This window comes from Xenopus tropicalis, chromosome 6 (genome assembly GCF_000004195.4).
Source record: "Xenopus tropicalis strain Nigerian chromosome 6, UCB_Xtro_10.0, whole genome shotgun sequence".
Lineage (NCBI taxonomy): Eukaryota > Metazoa > Chordata > Amphibia > Anura > Pipidae > Xenopus > Xenopus tropicalis.
The window spans coordinates 146,741,095-146,766,492 of record NC_030682.2 but is presented as its reverse complement, the minus strand read 5'-3'; the positions used below and the strand labels follow the sequence as shown (position 1 = coordinate 146,766,492).

General features: G+C 44.2%; 1 protein-coding gene across 2 annotated transcripts in view; it reads right to left on the bottom strand.

Annotated features, from left to right (window-relative positions):
* ago2 (argonaute 2, RISC catalytic component) overlaps nt 1-9,598 on the bottom strand; it is a 40,276-nt gene extending 30,678 nt beyond the window's left edge. The window contains exon 1 of one of the 2 annotated variants that reach the window (XM_012964517.3): nt 9,270-9,598. In XM_012964517.3, coding sequence (XP_012819971.1) covers nt 9,270-9,291 — 22 coding nt within the window. In that variant the 5' untranslated portion in view covers nt 9,292-9,598. 2 annotated transcript variants of the gene reach the window in all.
* Between the last annotated feature and the right edge of the window lie 15,800 nt (nt 9,599-25,398).

Sequence of the window (25,398 nt, the reverse complement as noted above, 5' to 3'; positions counted from 1 at the left end):
CAGCTGGGAGCCGCGGCACAGAGAGGAAGACATCACGGGAGCTGGAGGCCGCTGGGGGGAGGTTAGGGGGGACATGGAAGGTGCTTGGGGGCCCTGGGGGAAGCTGAAGAATGCTGGGGGTGCCGTGGGGGAGCTGGAGGATGCTTGGAGGCCCTGGGGGACGCTGAAGGATACCTGGGGGGGCCCTGGGGGAAGCTGAAGGATGCTTGGGGGGGCCCTGGGGGAAGCCTCATTATGTGCGAGCCCAGAGACAATTAACTTTATACAGTTGATATAAAATATTTTACTACAGTATTTTGTCCAGAATCTTTTTTTCTAGATTTTCCTCCTTTAAAATTGGGTGCGTCTTATATTCCGGAGTGTCTTATAGGGCGAAAAATACGGTACCCCTTATGGGGGGCAGAACAGTCCTATTGGGTTTATTCAATATTTAAATGATTTTTAGTAGGCTTAAGTTATGGAGATCAATAAGATAAATTCTGGAAAGATCCCTTATCTGGAAAACCCCAGGTCCCAAGCATTCTGGATAACAGGTCCCATACCTGCAGTAATATTTTAACCCAGAGAGGGTAAAGCTGGCCATATATGCACCAATATTATCGCACAAAAATTAATTTGATACAATATTTGGTACGTGTATGGCAGATCGATGAGACGACCAGTATCACAAAAGCTTCAGATATTAAGTGGGACAAGCTATTTTGATCTGGCGCTGTTGAAGGCTGTTGCCCAAGCAAAATCTGTGTTTAGGGCTGAATCGCCCAGGGGAGGTAGAATCCTCATTTTTTTCCACCTCCATATCGGACGATGCAGTATTTTCCTGGACCACACAAACCAAAACATTATAGTAACACTGTGGTTTGTTTCTTTTGTGGTTTCTCAATTATTTACTTTTATCCCCCCCTCTCCGTTTCTCCAGTCAAAGACAGATTAGTTCTATAATTCTTATTTTACTTAACATTTACATAATTCTCGCATTTGCATTGCTGTTGGGTTAATTATCAGATAATAAAATTCATAACCCAAACCAAATAATATTTGTGAATACTTTTAGCAGTACCCAGAAATGTCCACTTTAGGGAAACGTCAAACACGGGCTTTTCTCCATTAGTAAACAAACGATAATACAGGTATGGGACCTGTAATCCAGAATGCTCGGGACTTGGGGTTTTCCGTAATTCAGATCTCCTACTTTAAGTCTAATAAAAAAAAATTTTCAGCAGCAAGGATTAATTATCTTAGTTGGGATCAAATATAAGGTAGTGTTTTATTATTACAGAGAAAAGGGAATCATTTAACCATTAAATAAACCCAATAGGGCTGTTCTGCCCCCAATAAGGGGTAATTATATCTTAGTTGGGATCAAGTACAGGTACTGTTTTATTATTACAGAGGAAAAGGAAATCATTTTTAAAAACATGAATTATTTGATTAAAATGGGGTCTCCGGGAGAATTCCGTAATTTGGAACCTTCTGGATAATGGGTTTCCGGACATTATCCTACTGCAGACAGACGTCATTCATGTTTGTGTGCATTATTAGGCTACAATCCACGCGGTTTCTGCTGCGGCAGGCAGTGTTGCCATTTTCTCAGCCAGCCCAGTAAACACCACAGACAACAAAGTCCCACAAACACAAAGGAAAAGCATAAAGTAAACCAAGGTGGAGTGGCAAAAACAGAAACGAGCGAAAAAGATTAATCCACCAAACAGCTGACATGGGTAATTTTCAAGACTCTCATAAAACGCACTAAAATGTATACATTTTGCAAATTTTTAATATCACTGAGGTTGTTGGAAGAGCACAAACAGGTTGCAGAACTTAATACTACACTGAATGTTTTTAGTCTTCAAACCCTTCCAGAGAAGCTTGGAAAACGTATTAGAAAATAGGTTTTTATTAAATGACACTGTTACACAGCATATAATTCCCTCTGCCATTTAACCTTTTATTCTTGAACCAACAAATGTATTTGTAGCTGTAATATTGGTGTGTAGGCGCCATTTCAGTGCATTGTGCCTGAGTCTGAGCTTTCAGCCAGCGCTACACATTAGAACTGCTTTCAGCTAACCTATTGTTTCTCCTACTCCCATGTAACTGGAGGAGTCCCAAGCCGGACTTGGATTTCTTACTATTGAGTGCTATTCTGATACCTACTGGGAGCTGCTATCTTGCCCCCTTCCCATTGTTCTGCTGATCGGCTGCTGGGGGTGAGGGAGCGATATCACTCCAACTTGCAGCGCAGCAGTAAAGTGTGCCTGTGCCTGAAGGGTAACTGATGGGTTTTGAAAAAAAAAAAATCATGTCTCTCCATGTCAGTATCCCTTTAAGGTTCTGCCATCTCCCACCACCACTGGTGATCGCTACTTGTCCCTAGGGAGGGGGCGAGAGTTTGATGAGCCTAGGAGTTTCCATGTAAGAATCTGCACTGAGAGAGGGTGTTTGATGAATTCCTGCAAACATCACTGTATGCATTCTTATAAAAAGAGCAAATCAAATATTCACTGTGGATAGAGATGAGGAAATGGGACATAAAGTGTTACATTATATATAGATATACAAAGCAGACGAGTCATTATCATCCCTTATACAGCAGACATTCCAGCAAGCTTTACAGAGTGTGTTTAATGAGTCACAACATCCCCTGCTCCAACGGACCTTACAGTCTATTTTTCCTATTACAGTCATGCACAGTAGAGTCAGTTTGATCACGAGCCAATTGTTTGAGAGCCTCGCAATTAATATGAAGGCGGCGTGCAGATCATAAGCATTGTGCCGCACATAGATGGTCACTTTATGAGCAAGGTCATATAAGATGAAGTTCCTAAACCGGACTGTTGTGCCAACCGGTCAGTTATAGCTTCTAATGCTAACGGGCTCCTGCTCCACAAATATGGCCGCCCCCTCGTAGAGGAACATGGCCATTTGATGTGTAATGTAAAAGCATTGGGCAAATACCTTCAAGGCAAAATTATAAAGAGCATGCCAAGACAATGTCATAACAGATGTGAACAAGGGTTTAATTCCTAATGTTAGTATCTCTTTAATACTTTCTACCACGACTCAAAGGCTAATGCTACACAGGTCATTTTATCCATTAGAAAACCCAGGGCTACACAGCGGGGTATTTATATAAACTATAGTAGGGTAACATGCACTGGTACAACTGGGGTGTTTGCTACAGAAACCCTACTATAGTTTATATAAATACCCCGCTGTGTAGCCCCGGGGGCAGCCATTCCTGCACTGGTACAGCTGGGGTGTTTGCTACAGAAACCCTACTATAGTTTATATAAATACCCCGCTGTGTAGCCCCGGGGGCAGCTGTTCCTGCACCGGTACAGCTGGGGTGTTTGCTACAGAAACCCTACTATAGTTTATATAAATACCCCGCTGTGTAGCCCCGGGGGCAGCCATTCCTGCACCGGTACAGCTGGGGTGTTTGCTACAGAAACCCTACTATAGTTTATATAAATACCCCGCTGTGTAGCCCCGGGGGCAGCCATTCCTGCACTGGTACAGCTGGGGTGTTTGCTACAGAAACCCTACTATAGTTTATATAAATACCCCACTGTGTAGCCCCGGGGGCAGCTGTTCCTGCACCGGTACAGCTGGGGTGTTTGCTACAGAAACCCTACTATAGTTTATATAAATACCCCACTGTGTAGCCCCGGGGGCAGCCGTTCCTGCACTGGTACAGCTGGGGTGTTTGCTACAGAAACCCTACTATAGTTTACATAAATACCCCACTGTGTAGCCCCGGGGGCAGCTGTTCCTGCACCGGTACAGCTGGGGTGTTTGCTACAGAAACCCTACTATAGTTTATATAAATACCCCGCTGTGTAGCCCCGGGGGCAGCCATTCCTGCACTGGTACAGCTGGGGTGTTTGCTACAGAAACCCTACTATAGTTTATATAAATACCCCGCTGTGTAGCCCCGGGGGCATCCATTCAAGCTGGAAAAAGGCACAGGTTAGATAACAGATAAGCTCTGTAGAGTACAGTGTCATTTTATCTGTTATCTGCTATGGAAGCTGTGCCTTCTCCCCTTTTTCCAGCTTGAATGGCTGCCCCAAGGACTACACAGCAGGATATTTTATAAACAGAATAGTAGCATTTCTAAAGCAAACACACAACTATTACCAACGCAGGGCAACGGTACATGATATTTAAATTACTTTGATACATTTTCTTTTTTTGGTGTTACTGTTCCTTTAACTGTGCGATGACCTCTGACAAAATGCAGTGAACACCTTCAACATACCATGTAAGGCCGCTTGCCTTTACTGTAACGGTTCACTACCACGTCATCCAATATTGCTTGTAGTCTACAGGTTTACCAGCAATGCTGCTAAATAGAGCCTTTAAACTAATGACTTAGTTGAAGAACTGCATGGAGCCTGGCAGAACAACGGCGCTGATGCCCCAGGGGCTGTATGTTGATTTAGTTCAGCCTCAAGGAAAACTCAGATGAGAGCAGCAATTAAAAGCAAGCCGGCACCATAGGGTTATATCAGAAAAACTCGGGTTTCTCACATCCCTTTAAATGAATCTTATAAAAAATAGTTTGTGGGATATGACTCGGCCACAGAGAAGACAATAATTTCCTTCAGAGTAAAACCATTAGACTGAACGGGCTGCTACACAAGCCTTAGTACATCACTCAGCTATCCCTGAGTTCCTTAAAAGGGAATTCCGGTTTTCAAACCAAAATTTAAAAAAAAAAAAAAAAAGCCCCACACAACACAGAAACCCCTAATATACCTGTTCCATGCACAAAAAAAATGGATAAATCCCATTTTTATACGCTGAAATCCAGCTGCAAAACAGCTCTTCTCTTTCTGCATCATTTGAAATCCTGGCAAAGGAGGAGAGACTAAAATACTGATGTTACAAATTGTTCTCCACAGCATGCAGGAACTACATAACCCACAATGCATTGCACTGTGACGTTCCTTTCCTTGTTGACATCACGTGTGCAGCAGGGAATTGTGGGATTGGGAGGATGCAGGCGACTACTGTTACATTTTATATGAGTCACACAGTAGTCAGCCGGAACAAGGGGCCAGCCTTAGGGAATTGTTCCAAACCCTATTACATAAAAAGATCATGAAAAGGCTGCATTAGGTTGCTTGAAAATATATTTACTCTTCAAGAAGCCTGTATTTAGGCGGAGTTCCCCTTTAATTGCAGCTGTTACAATCAATACAATAGTTGCTAGCGTCCCACAAACGCTGCTGAGAAAAGTTTCAACTATTGCTGCCAATTGTATAAACAGTTCATTTTCATATCATGGCGATCGCTTAGTTGATCGGAAAGGTTGAAAAATTCCGGTTGGATAAAATCTGCGCAGGTGTATCTGCCGATACCCTTGGGGGCCCTACAATGGGAGTCACTTTGGTACGATTGGTGCCTGTAACTATTTCACGCTCAGAACCTCCTCCCATTGGTTATATTTAGGGCTTTATCCTACAATTTCAGCCTGAATGTGAGTTTCAGATCGTTGCATTTAAACGTACAATCAATATCCAAACAATCGGTGGAAGAAGCCTCAAATCTAAATGTGAATGGGCGGCTTTACTCCAAAACACTATAGAGAGGAACATTAAGTTTTAACCTTGCATTTTAGTAAAACGCCCAAACATAAAAAGTAGAAAGCAATTTTGTTTTTGGTAGATCTGAAAACAGCTGAACTGAATAAAGTGTTTGCCCCATTTTCTAGCAACATTGCAGTTGGTTTTTATTACTTATTTTGTATAGATTTTGAATTATTTGCCCTTCTCTTCTTCCCAGCTTTCAAATGGGGGTCACTGACCCCCCGGCAGCCAAAAACTTTGCTACAATTTTATTATTGTTGTTACTTTTTACTACTTATCTTTCTATGCAGGCCCTCTACTATTCATATTTGCATCTCTCATTTATACCATGGCCTGGTTGCTACGATATATAAGACCCTAGCACTCAGATAGCTGCTGAAATTCCAAACTGGAGAGCTGCTGAACAAAATGTGAAATAACTGAAAAACCATCAAAAATGAAGCCCAATTGCAAATTGTCTCAGAATATCAATGTCTACATCATACTAAAAGTTAATTTAAGGTGAACAACCCCTTTAACATTAACTAAAGGTGGTTCTGGGTAAAGGCAAGGAGGAAGGGCAATGCCAGCTCAGGGATGGATTCTCAGCCTGTGTTTATAAATCCAACACGTGGGGCAATAAACAAAAGACAGAAACATTAGTGTTATCATTTTGCAAAATAGCAGAAAACATAGTTGAATAAACTCACAGGGAGCTTACAGCATTTACTGTACCACAAGCCACCCAGAACAGAACTCATGGGTGGGGGATAAGCAAGATTAACAGATAAATACAAATTAGTGCCGTCATTGATAAGGTGACCCACAAACCTGCTGCAATTCTAGAGATAGGGACAGGAAAGGAAAAACCGGCGGTATCCGCAGAATTTGCTCTGAGACCATGCAGCAGACAGGAGAGGGGGCTTTACACTTACTCAGCCCTTAGTAACACACTACTGTCAGATCGCTAGGCTTATACACTATGGGGCTCATTTAATAAAAGTGGGAACTGAGTAGTAATGCAAAGTAATTAGTTCTGCCCACCCAGCTGCAGGAAGAATAGAAGGTCTGAATAGGACTGGGTGCTATAGGTGACTACACTAGTGCCAAGCTGCCCACGTTACAGGTCTGAGGAACCCAGCAACACCAACCACAGAAAGCCTTACAACTGGTGCACGTACATTCCAGAGCCCCAACACTGCACAGAGAATGTATAATGGATACCGGCTAATGCCCCAGCTGAGCTAACACTCCAACTTCCCTGCAACAAACACACGTGCAATGCTCCCATTCAAAAGCAGCCAAACTAGCAGTATATGCTGGACTATGGCAGGCAGCCCAATCACACAAAACCTTTCTTTTAACAGAACCCCATTCAGAACCCTTACTATCATGTGACTTAAGCCATGTTTAAATCATGCACCTTTACGCTAGCCATACATGGTGAGATCCGCTCCCCAAGCGAGTGGATCTTCTCCCGATATCCCCACCCACGGGTGGACGATATTGGGCTAATTTGGCCCTGGGGCCAAAAGATTGAATAAGAATGGCGGGTATAAGGTGCTGTCGGTTCAGGGACTGCGTCAACAAGCCAACGCGGACCATGATCCAACGGAGAAACCAAACCAGCACAAACATCTGGCCAATTTCAGGGCCTCAGTCGGGGAGGCCCATTGTTCGTACCCATACACGAGCAGATAAGCCACCGAATCGGTCTAAAGGACCAATATCAGCAGCTAGAATTGGCCTGTTTATTGCCACCTTTACCCCCCTTGTTTCTTTGCCAAGACCTTTCAGTAAAACACAGATTAGTGCATTGGTGTTTGTGCCCACTTCTGTCTGATTCTGACCTCAACTGCACAGGCTCCTGGCCAACAACCGCCCCAAGAGAGCTGGACATCAAGCGGCCAGAGACGGCAGCCATTGCTAATTTTTAATACAGAAAATTTGCTGCACTTTGTTTTTTCCAAGTTCTAGTTGTGCATCCCAAGATGGCAGCCCCCATTGCCACTACACAACTCTGCATCTGTTTAACAGGCACAGGGCAGATCTGGGCAGTATGGGTGGGATGGAAACCTCTGCAGGGGGTACATGATACACACATGGGTTTCCTTGTCCTTTAAAACACCATACAATTATTTTTTAAAACCGTTACAGGCAGCACTCCATAATAGCATTAAAATGACTATTATCACTACAACGGCAACAGCAACATTTTGAGCCTTATTGGCTCTCTATCAAGCTTGGGGTGTTATATTGATATTATGGCTGCAAGTGTCCAGGAGTGGGGGCCCCTGCTGGATGTGCACCCATTGCTGAATCGTGCTACTGAGTGAGTTTTAAGGTCCCCATACACGGGCCGATTCTAGCTGCTGATATGGGTCCCTTAGACCGATTCGGCAGCTAATCTGCCCGTGTATGGGCACTACCGACGGGCCTGCCCGACCGATATCTGGTCTGAAATCGGGCAGATCTCGATCGGGCAGGTTAGAAAATCTAGTTGGATCGGGGACCACATTGGCTAGTTGATGCAGTCCCCGGACCGACTTTGCCTATACCCGTCGTTATAATTCAAGTCAAATTAGCCTAGATTCTCCCGATATCGCCCACCCGTAGGTGGGGGATATTGGGAGAAGATCCGCTGGCTTGACCACATCGCCAAACGAGCGAATCTGAAGGTGTATGGCCACCTTTACCTACTGGTTTGCAATTTTTTTCCTTCAGATGAATCCAATTTACCAGCGCTGCTCATAGTTACACATGCAAGAGTGTCTGGGTCACAATTACGTAGGACAAAACGCTCACAATTAAAATGAATCCACAATCTGTTAGTCGGAGTAGCAGCTCACCCTAACATTGCCTTTAGTACAGTGATCCCCAACCAGTGGCTCAGGGCAACATGTTGCTCCCCAACCCCTTGGATGTTGCTCTCAGTGCCCCCAAACCAGGGAGTTATTTTTGAATTCCTGACTTGGGGGCAAGTTTTGGTTGAATAAAAACAAGATTTCCTACCAAATAAAGCCCCTGTAAGCTGATAGGGTGCATAGAGGTGCCTAATAGCCAATCACAGCCCTTATTTGGCTGAACATTTATGGTGCTTGTGTTGCTCCCCAAGTCTTTTTACATTTGGCTGTGTCTCACAAGTAAGAAAGGTTGGGGACCCCTCAGACAAAGTATTCCTACTACAACTCGCACTTGTGTTTTTTTTTAGTTTTCCTGCTTTTTAATGACTTGCGATTTGTTCTCCGGCTAGGAATTTAAAATGGTTGCCTGGTTACTAAGGCCCCACGTTCCCTAGCAACTACACCGCAGTCTGAATGACAAATGATAAACATACGGGGAAACCCAATAGAAAGATACATAATAAACAATATATGCCCAGCCTCCATACTACAATTTAGGGTTCCTAGGTCAGCATTGAAATGCAGCACTAAAACAGTTAAACACACAATATCATGAAAATAAAGACCAACTGCAAACTGATAGTCCCCCTCTGTCACCACTTGTTGCTGAACTACAGCTCCCAGCATTCCTAGCAGCTGGAGAGTAGAAGGACAGGTGGAGAGGCACAAGTTGGAATGACCCCCACTCCGGCTCCCCATGTGACCAGGCGGCCCTCCCGCCGTTTCCAGGGCTTCTAGGGCCCTGACTCTCCCAGCGCAGTGGGATTGGGATAAAGCAGCGCTAACTCACCCGGCCCGGCCCCGGCGTACATGTCTGCGGCCCCAAGAGCGAAGTGCGAGGGGGAAAATAAAGTTCCAGACACAGGGGGTAACGCAGCCAGTCCCGCCCCCTTCGCTGTGCACAGAACCCCTCAGAGAGCGGCCAGTCAGTCCGTTAGGGCTCCATGGTGTAAGGCACGGTGTGTGGGAGGGAATACGCCGAGTTCCCGCCTCTCGCTTCTCTCGCTTCTTTCCTTTTTTTTCTCTTTCTTTTGCGCGACATGAACTGAGGGGAAAACGGCCGGCGGACAGAGGCTGGGGGGCGGGACACGCAACGTCAAGGGGCGGGAACTCGGCGCATTGGAGGGAAGGGGGTGACGTCACACGACGCGGGCGGAGCTCTGGCCGGGGAGAAAAGGGAAAGCGGCTGTTGCTGGGCGGAGCTTTTTTCCTCTTTAGCTTGTAATAGAAATAAGGGGGAGGGGGCGGGGCCAGACGCGGCGGGTTTGGTTATTTTTCAACAATAATGAGCGGCGCTGGGTTACTCGCCGGAAGTGAGTGCTCTGCCATATTGGGTATGGGCAAATCGATAAAGCGCTAAACTTTGCCTTTGCCCGCGAACTGTGTTTATCCGAGGGCTTAAAGCGATTACATTGACGGACAATGGACTGTTTATGTCTGGTCTTCGTCATCTGCATTTTGTCTGTTAGGCTGAGCAGCCCCATAAGCCATACACCCTGTAATAAATATAATGACTATACGGTTCTGCGTTTGTGACCAATATTTGAAGGGCATTTTTTTTTTTAGAATTTCTTTATTATTTGATTTCTTTTGGAAATGTAAAATACTGTCTGGTTGCTAAGGTGAGTGGTACCCAGTAACCAGACAGCAGTGTATAGATTATTTCTTCTCATGGATGGACCTGGGCTAACAGTTAAGGTGGCCATACACTTAAGATCTGATTGTTTGGCGAGGATCTTCCCCCAATATGCCCACCGACGGGTGGTTAGACGGCAGTAACAGGCACTGTCGGATCCCACAGAAATATCAAACCTGCTCAATTGAAAGCTGGCCAATTTCAGCCAGATGTTGGTCGGGTGCCCAAACTTGGGCAGATAAGCTGCTGAATTGGTCTAAAGAACCATTATTGGCAGATGAAATTGGCCCGTGTATGGTCACTTTCAATGTTACACACCTTGTATTTTTCCACTGATATGAAGGCGCCCAACCCTTTCCTAGTGCTATCTAATGTATCTGCCATTACCAGCCCTTCAGGGAAAGAATCCCACAATTTCTTTTTTTTTTTTTTGTATTTTAACTTTTTTATTGATCATAAAACATTACAGTCAATGATTCACAAAGTTGTGTGTGGTTACATCAATAAAGTATACAAGTATGATTCATTGTGTATCATTCCTTTAGGGAAGGGGGGAGGAGGTAATGGGAGGGCGTTAGGGGGGTTGTGCGGGTCGGGGTCTTGCTTTCTCAGAGTCCTGAGCTGCTGGGAGGTGTAAAGTAAAAGTCAAAAGATGTATACATAAGGAAAACGAATGGTGTTGTAACTTCTCGAACTAAAACCAAACTGGGTGGGGTGCCTCTGAGAAGTTAACCCAGGGGTGGGCAAACTTTTTGGCTCAGGGTCCACATCGACTTTGAAAATTTGACATACGGGCCGGGCCAGCGCCATCTCCGCGTGCCAGTCCCCTAGGTACTTACATGCAGTCTTGACGCCAAGTCTCGCGTGATGAGAGTTGCGGAATCAGCGGGCCAGATTAAAAAGACCAACGGGCCGGACGTGGCTCGCGGGCTGTAGTTTGCCCACCCCTGAGTTAACCTGAGCACACTTGCAATATAAATGGGTTTTCTGTTTTTACTGGTTTTTGAGATTTTGGCTCCCTCGCTCTCAAAGTCAGAGTGTCAGTGACCCTTAAAGGAACAGTAACACCAAAAAATTCAAGTGTATAAAAGAAATTCAAATATAATGTACTGCTGCCCTGCACTGGTACAACTGGGGTGTTTGTCTCAGAAACACTCTTATGGTTTATATAAAGAATGCAGCTATGGTGGCAGCCATTCAAAGGAGAAAAGGGACAGGCACTTAGCAGATAACAAATAAAACACTATTGTATTCTACAGAGCTTATCCGTTATCTGCTATGTAACCTGTGCCTTTTCTCCTTTTTTCCAGCTTGAATGGATGCCCCCAAGGCTACACAGCAGCTTATTATATATAAACTATAGTAGGGTTTCTGTAGCAAACACACAACTTTTACCAGTGCAGAGCACTAGTATATTATATTTTATTTACTTTAAAGCTCTTTAATTTTTTGGTGTTACTGTTACCTTTAATGACCAGGGGCAGTCTGAGGAAAATAACATTTTTAAAGACCATCCTGAGATCTTATTTGACCATAGTTTGTCAATCCAAATGTAAAGGAGAAGGAAAGGTAAATCACTGGGTGGTGCCAGAATGTTAGGAGAGAGACGAGGGAAGGAAGAGGATCGCTCTCTCTCAGCTACCTTTGACTGGCGCGGTTTTCTCCTAACAGGAGCACCAACCTGGGGTATAAAGTTAAGGTGGCCATACACAGGCCGGTTGTAGCTGCTGATATGGGTCCCTTAGACCTATTCGGCAGCTTATCGGCCATGTACGGGCACAAACGACGGGCCTGCCCGACCGATATCTGGCCTGAAATCGTCCAGTTATCGATCGGGCAGGTTAAAAAATTTAGTCGGATCAGGGACCGCATCGGCTTGTTGATGCAGTCCGCGAACCAACTGTTCCTATTCCGGCGTTCTAATTCGATCTAACCTAAATTCACCCCATATCGCCCACCCGTAGGTGGGGATATTGAGAGCGGATCTTAATTTGTATGGCCACCTTAAGTGAATACAGTCACTAGGGCAGTGTTTTTCAACCTTTTTTGGGCCAAGGCACACTTGTTTCATGAAAAAAATCACGAGGCACACCACCATTAGAAAATGTTAAAAAATTTAACTCTGTGCCCAGCAGCAGTGCCCCCCTAGTACATTGGTGCCAAGAGCAGTGCCCCCCTAGTACATTGGTGCCCAGCAGCAGTGCCCCCCTAGTACATTGGTGCCAAGAGCAGTGCCCCCCTAGTACATTGGTGCCCAGCAGCAGTGCCCCCCTAGTACATTGGTGCCAAGAGCAGTGCCCCCCTAGTACATTGGTGCCAAGAGCAGTGCCCCCCTAGTACATTGGTGCCCAGCAGCAGTGGCCCCCAGTACATTGGTGCCAAGAGCCAGCCCCCCTAGTACATTGGTGCCCAGCAGCAGTGCCCCCATAAGTCAGTGTGCCACGTGGCCCCCCCTAATACATTGGTGCCCAGCAGCATTTTACTTCTGCTCTTCGGCGGCTTCTCCGGTGGCTTCAGCAGCATCTTCGTATCCCTCAGGCGCGCCGCCTCTTCACTTCTGCCTACACGCGACCGTACACAGGCCCTTTTATAACGTTGCGCCCCGTGCGTACTGACGTCACCCTTACACATGGGGCGCAACCAATGACAGGGCCCGGATTTTATTAAAGGGGGTCCGAGCTACTAAGAAAAACTGTAGCATCGCCGGGCCCCCTTTGAAAGTAAAAATTGCGGCCCTGCCTACGGCACACCAGTCAGCATCTCGCGGCACACTAGTGTGCCGCGGAACAGTGGTTGAAAAACGCTGCACTAGGGAGTGCCTAATATTTTGGCTTCCCCCACCTTTCCTTCTCCTTTAAAGTGAGACCCCTTTTCCAGGAATATTATAGATGGCCAAGCCACACAATATCCATCCATTGGGCATATATCTGTTAAGGCAACTGTTGTATGGACAAGGAAAGTCAGCTTTATTTGGGATTGTCAGTTAATTAGGCACCCCAGTTAATTAGGACCCAGGCCAGGACTCCTATTTGTAAGAAAAGAATTGATGTGGGTTCTCTCCATCTCAGCACTGCTATGTTGCCTCATTCTTGGTCACTTGGGAATACAAACTGCTTGTTGATTACAATGAATGAAACGCTTTGCTTTACTTGGATACAGCCTGGCACTCTGCCCTCCCACTGGAAATGCCAAGACCACCAGAGGCAAAAGCAGTTCCAGCATGTACACACAATCCTGGAATATACAGATGTATTAGTTACTATATTCTATGTTACTAGAAATTAATGGGAATTCTACAGGTCGATTAATACTGCATCATTTCTGTTTGACGGCGCGTGACCCTGAATCAGCAGTGTTATATAATTATTGAGAAAATGCTGAAATAAACTGAATCTTATACCATAGAGACACGTAGGCAGCAGTGCAGTGTAGCAACTATAAACAGCGGTTCAGAGCAGACTCTCCCCAGGGTCCATGAGGGGAGCTTGGAGACTGAGACTGTTATCGTTACTGTTATCACGATATTTTCGTTAAAATTCCACAACTTTTTAGTGGTTTTCATTAACTTCCATGAAAAATTCATATTTTTCGCAACGACTACAAACATTTCAGAATTCATTCAAGCTTTGGTATAGTGACTATCTTTTGGCCAGGTTGGATGTGTACAGTGCCATTGTGCCCTATGGGAGGCTTCTACAATCATGCATTGAAGGTTTCAAAGCTAGAAAGGTTTTCGCGCTGTTTACGATCGTTTGGATCAAAAAATTTTGTGACTTTCGGATGTCAACCACAATATTTTCATGCGACCAAGAAAATAATTTTCGTGACATTTTTGAACATCAGAAATTATTGTGGTTACTCCAAATTTTTTCCAATCATGCTTTTAACCACCCAAAATTCATGGTTTCATGAATGGGCCCCTAAGTAAAATGGCCTAGGAGCAATTGGAGCAATAAAACTCAGGGCAGTTTAAAAATGGCTTTCCATTTTGTGCTTTCCTTTTTTACCTTTTCAAATATGTTTTCCCACAATAGACACCTATTAGTTTAGTGTATATGGACCTTTTTTCCTAGTTTGTGAAGTCCCATCCAGAGACATCAGCCCTGCAAAGGAAGGGTTAGGAAGACTTGTGGTTTGTAAGCATGGTCCGATGGGAGTGGGAGGGCTAGAGATACTTGGGTGGGTTTTAACAAATTTCAAGCAGCTTTGCAATATTCATCAATTACAAAATATGCAGCCTTTTAATGATGTTTAATGTAATAATCTGGTTTGGAACAGTTCCCTAAGCCCCACCCCCTGTTCCCTAAGCCCCACCCCCTGTTCCCCTGCTGATCTGGCTGACTACTTTGTGACTCAAATAAAACAGTAGTCGATTGTCCTCAACCTGCTTCCTCCATATCCCACAATTCCTCAAACCTGTGTTGTCAATAAGGAAAGGAACATCCCAGTGCAATGCATTGTGGGTGATGTAGTTCCTGCATGCTGTCTTTACGCCGTGGAGAAGTTGTTACAATTTGTAACATCAATGTTTTAGTCCCTCCTCCCCTGCCAGGATTTCATGCAAAAGAGAACTGCAGCTGGATTTCAGCATATAAAATTGGATTTATTCCTACTTTTTTAAGGAACAGATTACAGGGATAGGGATATTGGGGGTTTTGTGTTGTGTGGGGCTCTTTAGCAAGTTTTGTTTCAGAAGCCGGAGTTCCCCTTTAACAAAATAACATGCTGCACACACGAAAGGACAATGAAATGTAAAATCTGCCAGTTTCCTTTCTGCTTACCACTGGTTTTATCTATCACTAATATTCTTCTTTCATCTGCTTACTCCTCTTACACTTTCCCTCTGATTTTCTCTTTCCATTCTATATTCTCCTCATCTCTTTTCTCTCCCCCATCATGTATGCTGTCCCTTTCCATACACCTTGCTGCCAGCCTGTCCCTTGGCCCATTCTACATGCCTCCCCCTGTATGCTCTGCCATCTGTCGCATGTGCCTCAGATAGGAACTGGGCCAAGGAGCTTACCTTCTGTTGACATGGGCAGGGTATAAAAATAGTAGGGGTTACCATAACATGTATAAGATAATTGGATTTTGACAATTATTATTAACATGTATTTATAAAGCACCAACATATACTGCAGCGCTGTATAATAAGTGGTATTTATACATTGGACATACAGAGTAACATATAAAGCAACCAATAACCAATACAAAAGGTGAAGAGGGCCCTGCTCATAAGAGCTTACAATCTACAAGGCAATAAAACAGAAGTAAACATATTTTCTGGAATTTGTGGCCCCCCCCCCCTTTATCAGAATGGTTACAACCTATACAGGCTATTGATAATTTTACTGCTATGTTTCCAACAGAAATGCAAATAGAAGGCAAGCTCTTAGGTATGAAACAGCAGCTTAATGCCCAGTTGAAGGTATAAAGAAGGGTACATATGGGTGCCTACAGGAACTTACCGGCAAATCTCAGTTACTATTTGAACTAAAGCTCAGACATTAGTGGGATCACATGGTCCCTCTCCAACTGGGCAGCATCAGAAATCAAAGCTTCATTTTTCCATAACAGACAAGGAGCAATTAGAGGAAAATAATACCCCCAAACAATATATTGCATAAAACAGTTGATCTGAAACCCTGCTTTATCTAAATAAACCATTTTCTAAAAAAATATACTTTTATTACTATATTGGTATTAGTATTTTTAGTAATATGTGCCATTGGGTAATCCTAAATAGAAAATTGCAGTTTTTAAAAAGTAGTGGTTCACCTTCAGGTTAATTTTTAGTATGTTATAGAATGGCCTATTCTAAGGAACTTTTTAATTGGCGTTCATTTTTGTTTTTTATTGTTTTTTAATTATTTGCCTTGCTCTTCTGACTATTTCCAGCAAATGCCTGATTGCTAGGTTAAACTGGACCCTAGCAACCAGATAGCTGCTGAAATTCCAAACTGGAGAGTTGCTGAACAGAAAGCTAAATAATTAAAAAACCAAAAAATACAGACAGATTGCCTCAGAATATCACTCTCTACATCATACAAATCACAGTGCATACCTCCCAACATTTGAAAAATGAAAAGAGGGACAAATAGACTTTGACCACGCCCACTTTTGTGGCCACACCCCAATTACCACCATTACCCATTAAAAAAATACTCCTTTTATATAGTTGAAATGGTGGGATCAGACGCAAATGTGCTATACCCTCATACTGTACAATATACAATATAGCAACAATAGAAACAATATAGCAACTCCTACATATAAAATACAAATATAGAGAGAGGGCAGTCAGTTATAAGTGAGTTATAACTATGTACCAGTTTTACCCCCCATACACAGTACCCCCATACACAGTGCCCCCAATGGCCCAATAGACAGTATCCCCCCATACACAGTGCCCCCATAGACAGTACCCCCCCATACAAAGTGCCCCCATAGATAGTACCCCCATACACAGTGCCCCCATACACAGTGTCCCCCATACACAGTGCCCCCCATAGAAAGTGCCCTCATAGACAGTACCCCCATACACAGTGGCCCCCATACACAGTAGCCCCCATATAAAGTAGCCCCCATATTACAGAAATGCGGGACAGCGGGATGCACTATAAAAACCGGGACAGTCCTGCGAAAAGCGGGACAGTTGGGGGGTATGACAGTGCACACAAACAAGCCACACATACATGCTAGGGCCTATCAGCCAATGAATGGGCAGAGTTCTGCCTTCCACACTACTTCCTGTTACCGTTAGAGCTGCATCACTTCCTGTCAGCTGATCTCTGAGGGGGCACACAGCCCATCACTAAATGGCGGCTCAAGGGAAAGGATGTAAAAGGGCAATATTTACTGATATATATATTCCAGTTTGGGGAGATTCTTTAATATGGTATAAACTGTTGGTTAAAGGACAAGGAAACCCTTCAGTTCTCTAGTACAGGGATTCCCAACCTTTCTTACTCGGGAGCCACAGTCAAATGTAAAAAGACTTGGGGAGCAACACAAGCACCATAAAAGTTCATGGAGGAGCCAAATAAGGGCTGTGATTGGCTATTAGGGGCCTCTATGCACCCTATCAGCTTACAGGGGGCTTTATTTGGTAGGAAATCTTGTTTTTATTCAACCAAAACTTGCCCCCAAGTCAGGAATTCAAAAATAACTCCCTGGTTTGGGGGCACTGGGAGCAACACCCAAGGGGTTGGGGAGCAACATGTTACCCCAGAGCCACTGGTTGGGGATCCCTGGGCTAGTATATAATCAGTCATCCCTTGCTCAAGTAGATCACTATGTTTCCCCCCAAAATACTGATTATATGTCTTGCTGATAGGTTTTCCCAGTGAAAGCTCTGCCGCGGGCTCCATATTAGCTTGTATACGTCATCAATATGTCTTTGCTGTATTATTCATGCAATGAAATCTCTGCCCGCTGATAATATACAGGGCTGGAACGTACCATACGGCTGCGGGCAGGGAAGTAATCAGCAATGGGAGAAGCACAACAGGAATGAATATACTATTCACTTGCCCATCAGCGCCTACTGGCCATGTTTTTGTTTTGGTTGCATCACCATAGCAACCAGTGAAATCAAGGGTGGGCATAGCGGGGGCCAGTGTTTGCCAGTGCGCCTTCTCCCAATAGACAAAGGGAGTTCACAAATCTTCCTTGTCCTTTCATTGTATTCATTCTGGGGGTATAGATTTCATTTAAGGCATTCACTGTGGGAAAACACTAAATACACAATGTGCTGCCCACCTTTAAAGGGGAACTCCAACTCCCGAACGAAAATTTCTCAAAGAGCCCCACACAGCACAGAAACCCCTAATATCCCTATCCCTGTAATCTGTTCCTTCAAACAGTAGGAATAAATCCCATGTTTATATGCTGAAATCCAACTGCAAATCAGTTCTTCTCTTTCTGCATCATTTGAAATCCTGGCACGGGAGGAGGGACTAAAACACTGATGTTACACATTGTAACTACATACCCCACAATGCATTGCACTGGGATGTTCCTTTCCTTATTGACATCACGTGTGCAGCAGGGAATTATGGGATTGGGAGGAGGCAGGCTGAAGGCAGGCTGAGGGACATAGCCTTTATTTTATTTGAGTCACAAAGTAGTCAGCCAGATCAGCAGTTGAACAGGGGCAGGGCTTATGGAACAGGGGCGGGGCTTGGGGAACAGGGGGCGGGGCTTAGGGAACTGTTCCAAACCAGATTATTACATTAAACATCATGAAAAAGCTGCATATTTTTAACTGATGTATATTGTATAGTTGCTTGAAATTACAGTGCCCTCCATGATGTTTGATTTACCCCTCTGCTCCTCAATTGCCCCAAATATTAAGGTGTCCTGAAATAAAGGCTATGTATAAAAAGTGTTGTCATTTCTACATGGTGAAACCGAAATTTATGCAAAAACGTTTCAAGTCTGGAATGAGCACTTTAATCTGAATTGTTTGAATTAAAATGTCGCCGCGTGAACATGGAAATGGAAAATCTTTAATGACTAATTATAGATTACTAATATTGAGCGCTGCTTCTTGCCACTGAAATAATGTGAGTGGAACTGTGTCAGGTTTTCATTTGTTAGGAATAGGGTCGGACTGGGCCGCCGGGACACTGGGAAAAAACCCGGGGGGCCCCAGACCCGACCCTTGCCAGCGCTCCCCCGGCCGACCGTTTTTCCCGTGATGCGTTAAACTTACATGCACTCAGGGGAGGACATCGGGTGGGGGCCCCTGCCAGGGGTTAGGGAGGCTCAGCGGGCACCACCAAGGTGCCTCTTCTGGCCGCGTCCCCCACAGGGGCCCCCGTCGCGCACCCCTAAACCCCCCCTCCCCGTAGGGTCCCCTGTCCTACGTCCTTCCCTGAATGCGTATGTGAAATGCGTCAGGGGAGGACAACGAAGGCCAGAAGAAGCAGCAATAGGGTTGGGTCTGGGCCGCTGGGGCCCACTGGGTATTTTCCGGGTGTCCTGGCGGCCCAGTCCGACCCTGGGGGCGGCAAGGGGTTGCAGGGGATGCAGAATTTGGGGGCACCTGCAGACCCCTGGGGCGGCAGCCCTGGTGGGCTCTGCACCCCCCAGTCCGACTCTGGTTAGGAAAAGGAATTAATCATTATCCTGGTTGTTTCTGTGTCTCTAAAATTTAGGCAAAACTGATCCCCTGTTTCTGAGAACGTAATGTAATTAGTAGCGATGCACCTACTCCATAAGTTATGGATTTGGCCAAATACTGACATTACTAAATGCTGGTTCATTTGGCCTATGCTACCAGAAATGGACTTGTTGCTTTTGGGGGTGCTCTGCCTACAGGCCAGCTGAAAGTGGGGCGATCATTGCAAATAATTCACAGGCTGTAGACAAAGAGCCTTGGGTTTCCCAACTTCCAAGGGAACCTGGGTTGCTTTATACGTTCTCCCAGAGGCAGATTTTATTGGACCATTATTGGATATCACCAGAACCAAAGTGCTGCTGGATGGCAGCCTTGCTTGTTGGTATTACACTCCATTTAGCTATATAATGAATGATTTCACGCTTTTAGTTTTTTATCTTGGGGTTGTTCACCTTTGAGGTAACTGTTAGTATGATGTAAAGAGTGATATTCTGAGACAAATTGCAATTGGTCTATTTGTAGTTTTTTTTAATTATTTCACTTTTTGTTTAGCAGCTCTTCAGAGTTTTAGCAGCTGTCTGGTTGCTAGGGCACATGCCAGGGAGATGAGTGAAAGAGAGACATGAATATGAATAGGAGAGGGGCCTAGATAGAAAAAGATATAAAAAGTAATAATAACAATAAAACTGGAGCCTCACAAAGCAATAGTGTTTGGCTGCCGGGGTCAGTGACCCCCATTTGAAAGCTGCAAAAAGGTTAGACGAAGAGGGCAAATAATTCAGAATTATAAATAAAATGAATAATGAAGACCAATAGAAAAGTTGCTTAGAATTGCCCATTCTATAACATACTAAAAGTTAACTGAAAGGTGAACCTTTAAAAGAGTTCCATTGGGTTAAGAAGTGGGTCTGAGAGCATAAAAATGTGAATTTGGATCAGTTGCACCAATAAGGCCCATTAAGATCCGGTGCTCCGTGAGTTTGGCATTGGGGTTGTTGCTATACATTAAACAGGGGCCTCTGTACAACAGCCCCAGGAATATTAAAAACCAATCTAAATTAAAATGTCCTTTTTCAGGTTGATGCCTCACCTGACACTGTCCTAAAGGCAGTCCCAGTAGAGATTCTAGGGGTTATGTAATAAAAGGTACTAAGTTTGCACAAAAGCAGTAACCCATAGCAACCAATAAGATGTTTGCTTTGAAACAGGTGGCCAGTAAATGCTACCTGCTGATTGGTTGCTATGCTTTACTACACGTGGGCAAACGTAGTACCTTTTATTACACATGGGGGCTAGGGTGGAGATGAGACTTATAAGGATAACAATACAATAGACCCAAGTGGTTCAACAGTGAAAAGTGCTGCTAACTGATAGTCCGGTCCAGGGTTCTAATCTGAGGAGGTCCTAAAAACCCCATTGAAAATAACATGGAGACTTTTTTCGTCAGCTTGCCTTTGCCAGAAAGCATTCCCAGTTCACATGTCTCCATAAGTGAGATTTACCCTTTTTCAAAGCTTCTCTTATCCCCGCTGGCAGGACCCTCATTGATTTATTGATCCTAGCCCAGTCTCCCAAGGTTCTCAGGGATCATTGTCATTGAGTCCTATTGACTCTCAAGAGCTTTGGATGGTTCATCATCTGGAGAAGGAACACTCTGACTTTATCACATGATCTACAGTATATTGAACTGGACCGATACCAGAACCAACCCTAACCCTTGTTCTGCAATGAGTATGGAAGTAACAGGACTGCCTGAGGTTTCTGGGCCTCCTGCCCTTTTTTAGGGATGCTGATAAGGTGGCCTTGGTGGAATATGGGGCCATCAAAGTGGATTTTCTTAGTAGGACAGAATTTCTTCAGCTGATTTTCTTCTGCAGTACTGCTGTGGCGGCCATAGCTGTGAAAAGAGAGAAACAAGCTCAGCAGGGGATTTCTGCTTGGGGAATTGGGCATGGAAATACAGATGAGTGGTCACAGTTAGGGGGGGCACACCCCATGTTTCCTACTTTTAGCCATAGCTCAATTTATAACTTTACCAGTAGATGGCGCTCTGTTGTTTAAAAACAAGCTTCAAAGAATCTACATCGCATGTAATGATATTGCTGTGGCTAGAACTGACCAGAGGAACCTCAGATAATTCTTCTCCTTACTAACTGTGTTTTATAGTGTAGACAGCTGACTGAAGTAACCAGGAAACAGCACTGTTGTTTCAAATTCATTTTATAAGCAGATTAAAAACAGATAGTATCTTGAAAACTATATAAAAAATGTTTATGCTTTTTAGATTTATTGACTCTAAAAAGTAGAGCCTCTTATATTCATTTAAGCTCTATATAGTGGGTTAATGAAACTGTTTTCTGTACATGTAGGTATTTTATTACGTTCAGCTATAGATTGTAAGCTCTTGTGAACAGGGCCCTTTGGTCATATTTTTAACTCTGTTATTGTAAGACCCCTGTTTGTTATAAATGAATGTACAGCCCTGCGGAACTTGCTGTCCCTAAATAAATAAATGGTGGTAAGCGTGAAAAGTGCGGCTTTCTTTAATTGCATTTCCCTAATATAAACACTAGATGGCAGGGTTGGGCAATTAAATGCAGAATTATTACAGTGAAGAGGTATTTTGTATCCAAATACTAAGGCTCAGCACCCCCCTAAGCAGGATGCCACTTGTTGCCTCCATTTGCACCCTGATATATTCACTCTCTAAGGTCTGTTTTACACCTTCAGGTGAACCCCAGGTACCACATTCTGACACTACATTTATTTATTTTCAACTAATTGTGTAGCTCCAACATCTGAAAAGAGACAGCAACTCACAATCTATGAGCAAAGTCCCCAGTTTGAAGGCCAGTTAGGGGGAGACTTGGGGTGAGTGCTTATTTGTGCCCTGGGTACCCCTGGAACTATAGCAGGGTGACTGTTACCCCAATGTTTCTATATATCTGTAACCTTGTTATGGGCTAAGGGGGCCCAGCCTGAAGGCCAGTTAGGGGGGGATTTGGGGTGAGTGCTTATTTGTCCCTGGGTACCCCTGGAACTATAGCAGGGTGACTGTTACCCCAATGTTTCTATATATCTGTAACCTTGTTATGGGCTAAGGGGGCCCAGCCTGAAGGCCAGTTAGGGGGGGATTTGGGGTGAGTGCTTATTTGTCCCTGGGTACCCCTGGAACTATAGTGGGGTGACTGTTACCCCAATGTTTCTATATATCTGTAACCTTGTTATGGGCTAAGGGGGCCCAGCCTGAAGGCCAGTTAGGGGGGATTTGGGGTGAGTGCTTATTTGTGCCCTGGGTACCCCTGGAACTATAGCGGGGTGACTGTTACCCCAATGTTTCTATATATCTGTAACCTTGTTATGGGCTAAGGGGGGCCAGCCTGAAGGCCAGTTTGGGGGGGATTTGGGGTGAGTGCTTATTTGTGCCCTGGGTACCCCTGGAACTATAGCGGGGTGACTGCTACCCCAATGTTTCTATATATCTGTAACCTTGTTATGGGCTAAGGGGGCCCAGCCTGAAGGCCAGTTAGGGGGGGATTTGGGGTGAGTGCTTATTTGTGCCCTGGGTACCCCTGGAACTATAGCAGGGTGACTACTAGTTGATCCAGAGGGAGGCAAAAAACCCCATCTGAAGCCTCTCTAATTTGCCGCAGAGGGGAAAAAAATTCCTTCCTGACTCCAAGATGGCAATCGGACCAGTCCCTGGATCAACTAGTACTAAGAGCTATCTCCCATAATCCTGTATTCCCTCACTTGCTAAATACCCACCCAGCCCCTATATGAAGTTATATAATGTATCAGCCAGCACGACTGATTCAGGGAGGGAATCCCACAACCTCACAGCTCTCACAGTAACAAACCCTTTCCGAATATTCTTCTTCTAAACGGAGTGGGTGCCCTCGTGCCCGTTGGAAGGACCTACTGGTAAATAAAACATTAGAGAGGTTATTATATGATCCCCTTATATATTTATACATAGTTATCATGTCACCTCTTAAGCGCCTCTTCTCCAGTGTAAACAAACCCAACTTGGCCAGTCTTTCTTTATAATTGTGCTTTGTATGTGTTTGTATACTTACAATAGTGCATGTGTTTGTAAATGGGCTCAATATAAATGCCCTGTATGGCCATTCCTCCCCAGTAAACCTTTGGCACCCCGGTGTCTGACTCATGAGCCATTTCAAAGCCTATCAAGCAATTTACTACTTTCCTCATAATTCTGCCGCTCCCTCTTCTATAAATAAACAGAAATATCTAGAGGGATCATTCTCAGTGCACAATAACCCATGCCTATGTATTAGTGAACATTTATGGAACATAAGGAATGCCTACATTTGAATGGAGTATACTTTCCCTTTAATAACCATTCATTCAGTGTTCCACCAGGTACAGGGTTTGTGCTGAGTCGGCACATTGCCCCGCGCTGAGCTTGCACGTCCAGCCCCTAGTGATGAACGCACTAACAGGCTTTCTCAATAAGCAATGATCACAAGCAAATCTCTTGCTTTCATTCCCCCCAGCCCCCTCCTGGGATAATGGCAACAAGATGGAATCCTGTTGTTTTGGGAAATGCTCAATAAATACATTACTTGGAGCCTAATGAAATCCGCCATGTCCGGAAAAGTCCATTCATAAAGGTTTTATCAATAAAATGTGATCCCACCTTGGGGGGAAGTAGAATTATGAGAATAGCGCAGGAAGGAGCGAATGATAAGGGAAGGAATATTGCCGTAATTGTGTTACTCGCAGACTGCGCGTCTCCCTCCCTACTCTGCTCTAGCACAATATTCTATATTAAAGTGAATATAAGGACACAGGGAGATGTCAGCCAGTGACTACAAGGCTCTAGCCCAATATTCTATATTAAAGTGAATATAAGGACACAGGGAGATGTCGGCCAGTGACTACAAGGCTCTAGTGCAATATTCTATATTAAAGTGAATATAAGGACACAGGGAGATGTCGGCCAGTGACTACAAGGCTCTAGTGCAATATTCTATATTAAAGTGAATATAAGGACACAGGGAGATGTCGGCCAGTGACTACAAGGCTCTAGTGCAATATTCTATATTAAAGTGAATATAAGGACACAGGGAGATGTCGGCCAGTGACTACAAGGCTCTAGTGCAATATTCTATATTAAAGTGAATATAAGGACACAGAGAGATGTCGGCCAGTGACTACAAGGCTCTAGCACAATATTCTATATTAAAGTGAATATAAGGACACAGGGAAATGTCGGCCAGTGACTACAAGGCTCTAGCCCAATATTCTATATTAAAGTGAATATAAGGACACAGAGAGATGTCGGCCAGTGACTACAAGGCTCTAGCCCAATATTCTATATTAAAGTGAATATAAGGACACGGGAAGATGTCGCCCAGTGACTACAAGGCTCTAGCCCAATATTCTATATTAAAGTGAATATAAGGACACAGAGAGATGTCGGCCAGTGACTACAAGGCTCTAGCCCAATATTCTATATTAAAGTGAATATAAGGACACGGGAAGATGTCGCCCAGTGACTACAAGGCTCTAGCCCAATATTCTATATTAAAGTGAATATAAGGACACAGAGAGATGTCGGCCAGTGACTACAAGGCTCTAGCCCAATATTCTATATTAAAGTGAATATAAGGACACAGAGAGATGTCGGCCAGTGACTACAAGGCTCTAGCACAATATTCTATATTAAAGTGAATATAAGGACACAGGGAAATGTCGGGCAGTGACTACAAGGCTCTAGCCCAATATTCTATATTAAAGTGAATATAAGGACACAGAGAGATGTCGGCCAGTGACTACAAGGCTCTAGCACAATATTCTATATTAAAGTGAATATAAGGACACAGAGAGATGTCGGCCAGTGACTACAAGGCTCTAGCCCAATATTCTATATTAAAGTGAATATAAGGACACAGGGAAATGTCGGGCAGTGACTACAAGGCTCTAGCCCAATATTCTATATTAAAGTGAATATAAGGACACAGAGAGATGTCGGCCAGTGACTACAAGGCTCTAGCACAATATTCTATATTAAAGTGAATATAAGGACACAGAGAGATGTCGGCCAGTGACTACAAGGCTCTAGCCCAATATTCTATATTAAAGTGAATATAAGGACACGGGAAGATGTCGGCCAGTGACTACAAGGCTCTA